Source organism: Pundamilia nyererei, unplaced genomic scaffold, assembly GCF_000239375.1.
Source record: "Pundamilia nyererei isolate P.nyererei 1_Seehausen unplaced genomic scaffold, PunNye1.0 scaffold00215, whole genome shotgun sequence".
Classification (NCBI taxonomy): domain Eukaryota; kingdom Metazoa; phylum Chordata; class Actinopteri; order Cichliformes; family Cichlidae; genus Pundamilia; species Pundamilia nyererei.
This window is the reverse complement of record NW_005187616.1, coordinates 319,347-329,477: the sequence shown is the minus strand read 5'-3', so window position 1 is coordinate 329,477 and position 10,131 is coordinate 319,347. Positions and strand designations below refer to the sequence as shown.

Sequence of the window (10,131 nt, the reverse complement as noted above, 5' to 3'; positions counted from 1 at the left end):
TATGTCTTAACTTTGCTTCATTAAGGAGATATGACGATTCGAATATGCCTCTCATTACAGAAATCAAGCGGTGATTTTGAACAAACTCTCCATTGACTTTCTATGGAGAGTTTTGCGACTTTGTGTTGGTCTGAAGAGATTTGCCAAAATTCTATAAATCCCACAACAATGATAGTGACATTTTCGGAAAGCCAGCAAAAATACCTACGTTTTGATGTATAATTTGTGGAAGTTGAGTGAAAATTGAGCAAGTAGCAAGAAGTTGTTCGGACATGAAGAGAAGACTGCAAAACCTTCAGTGGCACACTGGAAGCCAAGTGCAATAGCAACCATAACAACGCATGTATTTTGTGAAAAATCAAAATTTTGCAACTGAAAACTTTAAGAGGCATAAAAGTAAAACGGTAAAAGATTTGAAAAAGCTGATTTATACCTGAATAGCCCAATAATTTGAGAACATTTTAAACTTTGAATGGTTGTTCTACGTGAAAATATGAGGAAGTAGTTAAGTTTCAAAAACAAGAACATTTTAGCAGAATTGCAGAAGTTTCCCATTCATTTCAATGGGACAAATTAAGCTTAATATTTTAAAAAGTATAATAGTGAAAAATACCAAAAGACATAGCACACATTACCAGAAGTAGCAGAATAGTTTAAAATTTGAACAGTGAAAATCGGCTGAAAATTGTGGAAGTAGTTAAGTGCCAAAAAGTGTACGGAAGTATCAAGAGGAACTCAATATGTGTGCTTAAATAAATACACACAATAAATAAAGTCAAAGACTAGCAGTCCTGTTGCTCTATTTTCACCTGTAAAGCAGGAGTGCGGTAGGCGGAGGTTTACCCTGGTGCAGGTGTGCCGCGGCGGTCAGTGGAAGAATCCGCGAGTTTCTCTGTGAATTTCTCATTACGTCGGTGCGCACTCGGTGCTTGCTTGGAAGTTTAGGGGTTTTTTCACTGTAAAAAGAAGTTTTCTTCCCACGCACAATGGACGGTAATGTTTTTGTCACTTTTTATGGAATCAAACTTAAAGTGAGGTCAATACTTCCACGCTTTAAACGCTGCACGGTCATACTCTCTCCCGCACTCGATATATTATCCACTGTTGATCTGCACACAGCTGTTGTCACGAACGCCGCACTTGCCTATGTCACTGTCATGAGACATTCTCGCAAAAAAATCACAGTTTTGTCATAGTAATCCCTTACTTTACTTGTTACTTGAAAAAAGTCATCGGATTACAGTAACACGTTACAAGTAACGCATTACTGTAATGCGATTTACTTGCATCTATTTGAAAGAGTGAGTGTAAACACACACAAAAAATTATTTTATGTGCTGTTACAAGTAATGTGTTACTGCCCATCTCTGGTCACTGATAAGAGAGAGATATACTGACACCGTGTTTTTCAACTTTTAGGAATGATAAACGCTTCTTCTTAAAGACTCAGAACAAAAGGGAAATTAAGTTCCTTCTGGGCAACCTGAAGATCTACATGGAGCACCTGAGGAAATACCCACATTCACTGGTGGTCAAGTTTTTAGGTACCACACACACAGACTGAGAAATATCTCTGTACATCACTCACAATCCCCAGGGTCCGGTCAACCCTCCACATTAGACTGGATGCTTCTGTTCACAGTGTTACAGTATAGTGGGCACATTTTAAGAGTCCAAGAGTCCAGAGTCTGGCTGGCTCAGATGCTGGCAGTTCTCACTGCAGTCTACCGGTAGCGTCTCCTTTTAGGCCAGGATAGACGAATGTCACCGAGCAGTGACTAAGTTTGTGGTAAAAGGCTTGCCCCCAATTTTCGGTAAGTGAATGTGTTTAATTGTAGGCAGGGACATTACTGGATATTCTTGTGTAATTGCTACAGAATAATGGTAAATGGCCTGTATTTATATAGCGTTTTACTAGTCAAAAATAAACCTGCCCCGGGGCCTACCACAGCACTTTCACACCTGTGCCATGATACACAAATAATAAAATGCCATCTTGGATGACATTTACCCTGCACTCGTCCTTTGTATATCTTGGCACAGGCATAATATCTCTGTGGTAGTCCTATCAGAGCAGAAAACACTTGCAGCACACCTACAGCTTTCTGATGAATGATCCCTTTTTTCAGTGCAATGTTAAACAAACTCTGCAGGGGAAATTCCACCGAAAGCCTTTTACCTTCACAATGACACATTTTTCTTTGTTGCAGTTTGATTTTTACCTCGTTGAAATTGCAGCAACAATTAACCCTTGTGTGGTGTTCGTATTTTTGTTACTCAGCCAGTGTTCATGGGTCTGGTGGACCCGCTAGAGTTTTGGCTTTCCAAATTAACACTATCAAACAATTTTATGTTAAATTACTCAACAGATGTTTACTTCATCCCAATTACAAGACATATGAACAGCAAACATGGTTAATTTTTTCCCTTTACCTTTGTTAGATCACATTTATGAATTAATGTGCTTCTCGTTTTTCTTTTATATAAAATGTTATAAATAAATCAGTTATAATCAAGTGGAGTGAGTGGAAAGACACAACACATTTACACGTGAAAAAATAATTAATTGTTTAATTTTTCTTTTGAAAAAAACTGAACACGGGTCTCACAGACCCGAACACCATACAAGGGTTAAACAACAGAAATTAGCTCCCTATTATAAATACACCAAACAGTGGGCGAGTGAAAAGCAACAGAAATTAGCTCCCTATTATAAATACACCAAACAGTGGGCGAGTGAAGAGCAACAGAAATTAGCTCCCTATTATAAATACACCAAACAGTGGGCGAGTGAAAAGCAGAGGCCCGTGCTATGCAGAAGGCGTGTGTAGGAAGTCACTTCAGGTTTAAACTTGGCTGGTTTTGATCACTGGTTCCCGTCTTATCTTGCTGCTGATGCATGCCTAACATGCTCTGGAGCAGATTACGTTCGAGACAACAGATCAGCACGAACAAAACCAAAACCAACCCAGCAACTCCACAGAAAGTGGTGTGGCGTATTGCAAGGGGCATAAAATCCCTTCAGCGTGCAGACAGTAAGAAGGTGTGAAGTCTGTCTGTAGTGAATGAAAATGATTACAATTATGAATTAGTAGAATCAACTTTATTGATTTTTCCCCTGTTAGCTTCAATTTGAAAAGTACTTTATTACTGAACATTGTGATTACTGGAACTGTCAGCTTAAACAGCTGTGATTTTTGCTGCCCTTCTTTTCTGGTTAAAAAAAGGTTTATAGAAGTTTGTTTTCCAGTGTTATGGAGCAAAGCTCTTAAAGTTTACACAAAGTCCTGTGAATCCTTTTCCTTTCACTCGTACTGTGCTGCTTTGTCTGCAGTAGCTGTCACTTTCAGCGTATCATGTGTTTGACCTCTTCTGATTTTTCTAATATTAGTTTTATCCTCTTTTGTCCATGTATCTGATTGCACATGTGTTAAAAATTTGTATCTTATCTTAGGTTTGTGATTAATTGGCTTCATAAATACGATATTTATCATCTGTTGAGCCCACTAGTTTCCATTATTGTGCTGCTTTTAACTTGTATTAACAAAAGAGGTCAGCTAGCTTCTTATTGTTTTAGGATCTCATGAGAAATGAAAGGAACTTCGTTTTTGGGTAGGACCTCTTTGTTCATAATTTTAAATATCAAGCACTTTTCTATGCAAACATAGCCAGTAAGAAGTGCCTGGAAAATAAAATAATGAAAGCAATTTCAAAATAAAAGAGAAAGTGATTAAAAATGAAACTTAAAAAAAAACAAAAGATTTTTGTAACTAGTGAAAACACCAAAACTGAGAGAAATGTCAGCCTTCAATGATCGACCTAGACTGAACGCTCAGAGGGGAAATGTATGGAGCCCTGAAAGGCGAATGAGAAGAACAATCCATGTGTTATTACTCGTGTAACATTGGCTCTTTTTACTTGTATGAGTAACTTAAACTTTAATAATACTGCAGTACAGAACTTCAGTGAATAATTGAAGAACAGATTATGACAAACACATTTTTATGAACAATCCCTCGGATGAATGCGACTTGTCACCAATTCCATGCACCAACACAAAACATGGAAAACAAGGACAGTGCCCTCGGATTGGCAGACTAAGGTGGTGAACCAAGGGATCATAAACCTCAGCCTCCATAGGGAAGCTACACCACTGTCCTGGTATGTCTAAGTATCACAAGTATTGGATGTTATCGTACGTGTATTTCTGGTGGACTCTCTTTCTGTTTTACCTAGAGTTGTGATTTGCATCTCATGGTGGTTTTGTCTTTATCTCCTGTTACCTCTGGCTCTCTTCCACTGCATGTCTTTCCTCCTCTCACCCCACCCGGTCACCACAGATGGCCGCCCCTCCCTGAGCCTGGTTCTGCTGGAGGTTTCTTCCTGTTAAAAAGATGTTTTTCGTTCCCACTGTCGCCAAACTGCTTGCTCATAGGGGAGCAAGGATAATCCATATGATCGTTGGGTTTTTCTCTGTATGTATTATTGTAGGGTCTACCTTACAAAATAAAGCACCTTGTTGTGATTTGGGGCTGTATAAATAAAACTGAATTAAACTGAATTGAACAGGTGACAGCGAGTTCTCATTTGCAATAAACTGTAGAGTAGGTTTTAGAGTAAGAGGTTTTATGTTGCAAATCCCACATCCCACTTAAAATAAATCCCACTTAAAATAAATGTCTCAATTGAGTAACTGGTTGCTTGTTTTTAGGTGTTCACAGGATCCAAATCCCACAAAGACGAAAGGTACAGATACATTTTACGCCTGTTCAGTTCTGTTGAGAATTACAATGTGAAACAAAGGATTATAAAGTACTTTTTCCCATTTATCTGTTCCAGAAGTTCTTCATTGTCATGCAAAGTGTGTTTTATCCAGATGATCGCATCAATGCCAGGTAAGCTTGGAAGGATGTCCTTTACAAGCATCCATATGCGATAAGTTGAAGTTGACTATTGCTCAGGAACTGCAAACCTTCCGATCTCTTACAAACAGACTAGCACATGCTTGCATGGCTTTGGATGCTGATGCGACAGGTGCTGTCCGTGACTCTCTTGTGACTTTTTTTTCACGCTTGCACTTTTTAGACATTTACTTTGTAGTGCCTTCTATGCATTATATACCAGGGATTGGGTTCACCTATACCAGGTGAACCTTGTTCCTGGAACTTTTGGGTCACGTTTCGATGGTCCAAGCCTCTAGCAGAACCTTGAAAACATCCAGTTATGCCTTTTTTGTGTTGTCAGGTATGACATTAAGGGCTGTGAGGTGAGTCGCTGGACAGAGCCTGCACCAGAGGGAAGCCACATCATCGTGGTTCTCAAAGACCTCAACTTCGAGGGCCAGTTCATCACTCTGGGTAAGAGCATTTATGTATTCTGGGTATAAGTTCAAAAGGTAGCATTATTGCACCTTCTTCCAGGCCTGTCACTGCAGTATCTCACTGCAAATGTCATGTCCATGTGCCGGAGTAACAATTAAATACCAGTTTTTGTGTCAGTATTGTGTTTTTCGAGCTGTGCGTTGTTTAATTGTTTAGACCAGCAGCGTTCCTGGCTCCTGCGACAGGTGGAAATTGACACACACTTCCTTCGCCAGCTCAACGTGTTGGACTACAGCCTTCTCCTGGCTCATCAGCCCCTACACCATGACGAGCGCCACCAGGGCCTCTCCTTTGCTACGCTCATCGTAAGAGCAAAAAAGTACGTTTTAGTACCCTGATTTTCATTTTTGTTGCATTTAGAGAGTTCTGATTGCGTATTAATTTTGGGAGGATTCCAGCAATTTTAAAACACTGAAAAGTGATGAACTGCTTCAATTCTTCATGATTCAACAAGGTGTTAGAAACATTCCTCTGAGACTTTGGTCCATATTGACATCACACATCACACAGTTGCTGCAGCTTCAATCCAAATGTCACAGCAGAAACCAAACTTCATCGAACCACGCAACGTTTTTCTATCCAAGCATGAAACCTGGTGTGCTCTCCTGCTGCTGCATCTGCTTCAAGATTCAACATGTGTGTTCAGAGAGGGTTTTTTTTTTTTTTTTGGTTTATTTGGGGTTTTTTTTTTTTGTTGCCTTCCTATCAGGTCAAAGCAGTCTGGCAATTCTCTTTTGTCAGCCTCATTAACAGGACATGTTTATCCAGAGAACTGCCTGGCACTTGATATTTTCTCTCTCTTCTCAGACTATTCTCTGTAAACTCTAGATATGGTTGTACGGGAAAATCTCAGCAGCTAAGCAGTTTCTGAAACTCTCAGATCAGCCGGTCTGGCACTAATGGCACTGCCTCATTCAAATTTGTATTAACAAGGTTAACTCAGCAGATGGAGCACTAAAGACAAAATAAGAGAAAACAATCAGAAACAACTCGCTGGCCGAATGTTTTTTTTTTTTCATTCCTAAAATAAAAGTGGAACATCAGGAGCATCAGACACCTCGTCCTAAGCCAGAAATTGTAATTTCCATTAGTGTGTGACGCATGCTGCTTCATCACTCACTCACATCCAGAGCAGTGGGCTGGTATATTTAGGTTTCTCAAATCAATGTGCGTGCCTAATAAGAATTCTAATAAATATTTTGATGTCCATTAGTAGAAATGGGCCTTCATGGTCAGTGTCTGAGGTCTTCTTCCCCAAGCTATAAAGCCTGCTTCGTTTAGCCCTGTAAAGTCTGACTGATATGCCTCTAAGCTCTTTGTTGCTTTTCTCTTGAACATATGTTTGCATGATGATATAGAGCCAATATTCTAACTAATAATTAAACTTTTTGTAATTAAAATAAACAAGGGTTAGTTAGATTTAATTCCTGGTTGAATTTATAACTTTACTCGCTTAGAAAGAAATTAACAGATTCTAACTTTTATGGTACTTTAATTTTAATGGAGAGAGACAGGATATCAAAAATACCAAAAAGCCAGAAAAAAAACCCTATTACATAAACATTATAAATTGATTTGCATGTCATTGAGTGGCTCATCCAAATTTCAATTCGTCATGTTCCTAAAGCACCCCTGTCATTCCAACCTCTCCAACACTGTGATAAAGACCAAAGAGCTGACAAAGGGAGTCAGGGACAAGACTGTAGACATGCTTAAGGCTGGAAGGGGGAGGAAAGGGCCATCAGCAAGAAGCTTGGTGCTGAGGTGACGAGTATTGATCCGATTATACGGTAATGGAAGAAATATGAAATGACCATTAGTGGCCCTGGGTCTGGAATGTCATGCAAGATTTTGCCTCATGAAGGGAAGATGATCTTTAAAAGGTGGTGGATGACCCAAAACCTAATGACAGGAACTTGTTAATGATCAGGTGACCACCTACACTAAATGCCTTACCTCTGTGCTTGTCAACAAGGGTTTCTGCACTACTTCTGTGGTGAATCTTTGTAGACCTTGCAACGTAACTGACATTAATAGCTGACACCATTACCAGGATTCATGCTTTTCTGTGATGTTTTATGTGTTAATTACTTTGTGGTTGTGTCCCACAGCTTCATCTGTCCTTATACTAAAGTGATGACTCTTATTCTCTCACTGATAAAATTAAAAGCTGCAATGAGAAAGTAGCCTGAAATCCACAGCAGCAATCGACAGTACTGAAAAGCAGTTATATTTCCAAGTGACAGGATTACAGAGGCCTCTGTGTTTTTGATGTACCTGTGGTCTGTAAGTCCTCAGTGGTGGACTCTGCTCTTCAGGTGATTTGTTTGCATTTATAAAATGTTTTTTAGTGACTTAGCAATCAAAAATATAATCATTCTACCTAAAATACATTAGAAACATGACATTTTGGTTTACCATGTGAGTGGTAAACCAAATGCCTTACCAGCCCCAAGCCTAAACCCAAATCAATATTAAAAAGCATTTTTAGTACCTAATTAGGTATGTAATCTCTGCATACCAGCCCCAACAGTAGTTTCTAAATCTGTTGGAAACTCCGTCATCAATCTCTCCTGACATTTTTTCCAAAGCTGGTAGGGTTTGGTGTGTTTTACCGCAGCTGTTTAAGCCCTGACTACAAAGCACCATATAAAAGATTTGATAAAGCCAACTTTTAGTCAAGACCTCAACTATAAAAACAGAAATTAGCATAGCTTCCAAGGAAACTGTGAATGCATAAATGTCTTAAAGTTAAATCAAAACCAACAGGTCATTAGCAGCTCATTTGCAGTTAAAGTTAGAGCTAGGGTTACGTTCAGTTTTTTCTTTTCAGTTTCTGAAATTGGCACCAGTGCCCAGTTTTTGAAATATAAATAGCTGCAAGTGCACAATCACGACTGTGTGTCTCATTTAGACACTCAGACACTGAGCCATGTGCTAATTGCACACATTTCTGCATCTCTGCCATTCAAAGAGACTGCGTATATAGTTTATTGTGTGAATGCCGTGAGGCCCGGGTTCAAATCCTGCTTATGGCAACAATTTTTTCAGTTAACAGTTCAACCTTTTTAACTCTTTTCAACATAAATTTCAGCTTCTTCACCCCTTTGCAGCACAAATTCCAGATTCTTCAGCTGTTTTCAGGAAAACCCTCAGCTTCTTTACCTGTTTTCAGCACAAAGTTCTGCTTCTTTACACCTTTTCAGAATAAACTTTTGCTTCTTTACCTCTTTTCAGCAGAAGTTTCAGCTTCTTGGCCTGTTTTCAGCAGAACTTTCAGTATCCTCATCTCTTTTTAGCAGAACGTTCAACAGGTTCACTTCTTTTCAGCAGACAGTTCAGCTTTTCCCACCTCTTTTCAGCACAAATCTAAGCCTCTTCTGCTCTTTTCAGCAGAATTTTCAGTTTCTCCATCTCTTTTTTGCTGAAAATTCAGCTTTTTCCCCTCTTTTCAGCACAAATTTCAGTTTCTTCACTGCTTTTGAGCACAAAGTTCTGCTTCTTCACCTCTTTTCAGCACAATTCAGCTTCTTCTGCACAGTGCACATTTTTTCTCTCATCATATCGTTGCTTGGGAGTAGAACTGGTTTGGCTTACTGGGATGAGTAGCCGCTGTGAGACCCAGTGGCGAAGTTTCGAATCCTACCTGTGGGGGTTGCCGCACATCTTCCCTGCTTGCATGCACACTGCTTTCTTATCACTCTGCAGTATACCCTTTCAAATACAGCCATCTTCAGCAAGCACTTCAGCTTCTACACCTCTGTTCAGCAGATAATTCTGCTTCTTCAGCTGTTTAGCAGATTCCACTACATGGCATTCACACTTTCGCAGGAAATGCAACTGTTTCTAGTTTTATGTAATATTCAGTACTGAACTTAAAACTTTTCAAGGAATCAATTTATCATTCAGTGTTTTCATAAAAGCCTTATTTTTACACAAACGAGGTTTAAGGCCTGGAGAAGTTTGAAGCTTTTTGTCCTCCACAATGGAAAATGGCTAAAAATAAAAAGCCACTTTAGCCACCTCCTAATTTTATTAATTCTGTGCTCAGCTTTGAGTCTCTAACATCATTAAAACATAGCCGCTACTGCTCATTTTACATTTTTCGCTTGTGTTTTCACTCTTTCCCAACATGCTCAAATCTCTAGATTCATATATGTCCAAATTCCTTTGGAAAAATATGCCCCCACGTATAAGCTTAAAAACACTACAAAAGACCAAGGATAAAGGAGGATTAGAACTACCTAACTTTCAGCACTACTTCTTAGCCAACAGGCTTCAGTTTATCTCAGGATGGCTAAAACATACCTTCTTAGATGAACCTTGGCTAATGTAGAAAAAGCACTTTGCAATAATCTAGAGATTTCAGATCTACCATTTATCAGCTCAAACATCCAACGACATGAATGCTTCAAAAGCGTCAACATCGGCTCTTCTCTGACAGCATGGTGGGAGTTTCTAAAAATAACGGAGTTTTCATTAATCCCATGCAAACGTACACCTATCTGGAATAACCCTGACATATTACAAAACAATAATATGATAAACTTTTCAGATTGGAGTGGTAAAGGAATCAAATATGTAGAACATATACTAGAAGGAACAGAATTTATTTCATTTGACAGACTAGTTACACAATATGGGATCAACAAGAAAGGATTTTTAGAATATCAACAAATTAAATCCATAATAAACTACAAACACCACCAAGTGTGGTTCAGTTTCTTACTCTTAAAACCCCCAAATTACT

The 10,131-nt window shown here is 39.0% G+C and overlaps 1 protein-coding gene across 4 annotated transcripts in view; it reads left to right on the top strand.

Annotated features, from left to right (window-relative positions):
- Window positions 1-10,131, top strand: part of pip5kl1 (phosphatidylinositol-4-phosphate 5-kinase-like 1) — a 53,460-nt gene that overhangs the window by 38,952 nt on the left and 4,377 nt on the right. For all 4 annotated transcript variants that reach the window (XM_005748156.1, XM_005748154.1, XM_005748153.1 and 1 more), the window contains exons 5-9: window positions 1,420-1,544; window positions 4,712-4,746; window positions 4,840-4,895; window positions 5,245-5,357; window positions 5,538-5,700. In XM_005748156.1, coding sequence (XP_005748213.1) covers window positions 1,420-1,544; window positions 4,712-4,746; window positions 4,840-4,895; window positions 5,245-5,357; window positions 5,538-5,700 — 492 coding nt within the window. The remainder of the gene's footprint in view (window positions 1-1,419; window positions 1,545-4,711; window positions 4,747-4,839; window positions 4,896-5,244; window positions 5,358-5,537; window positions 5,701-10,131) is intronic.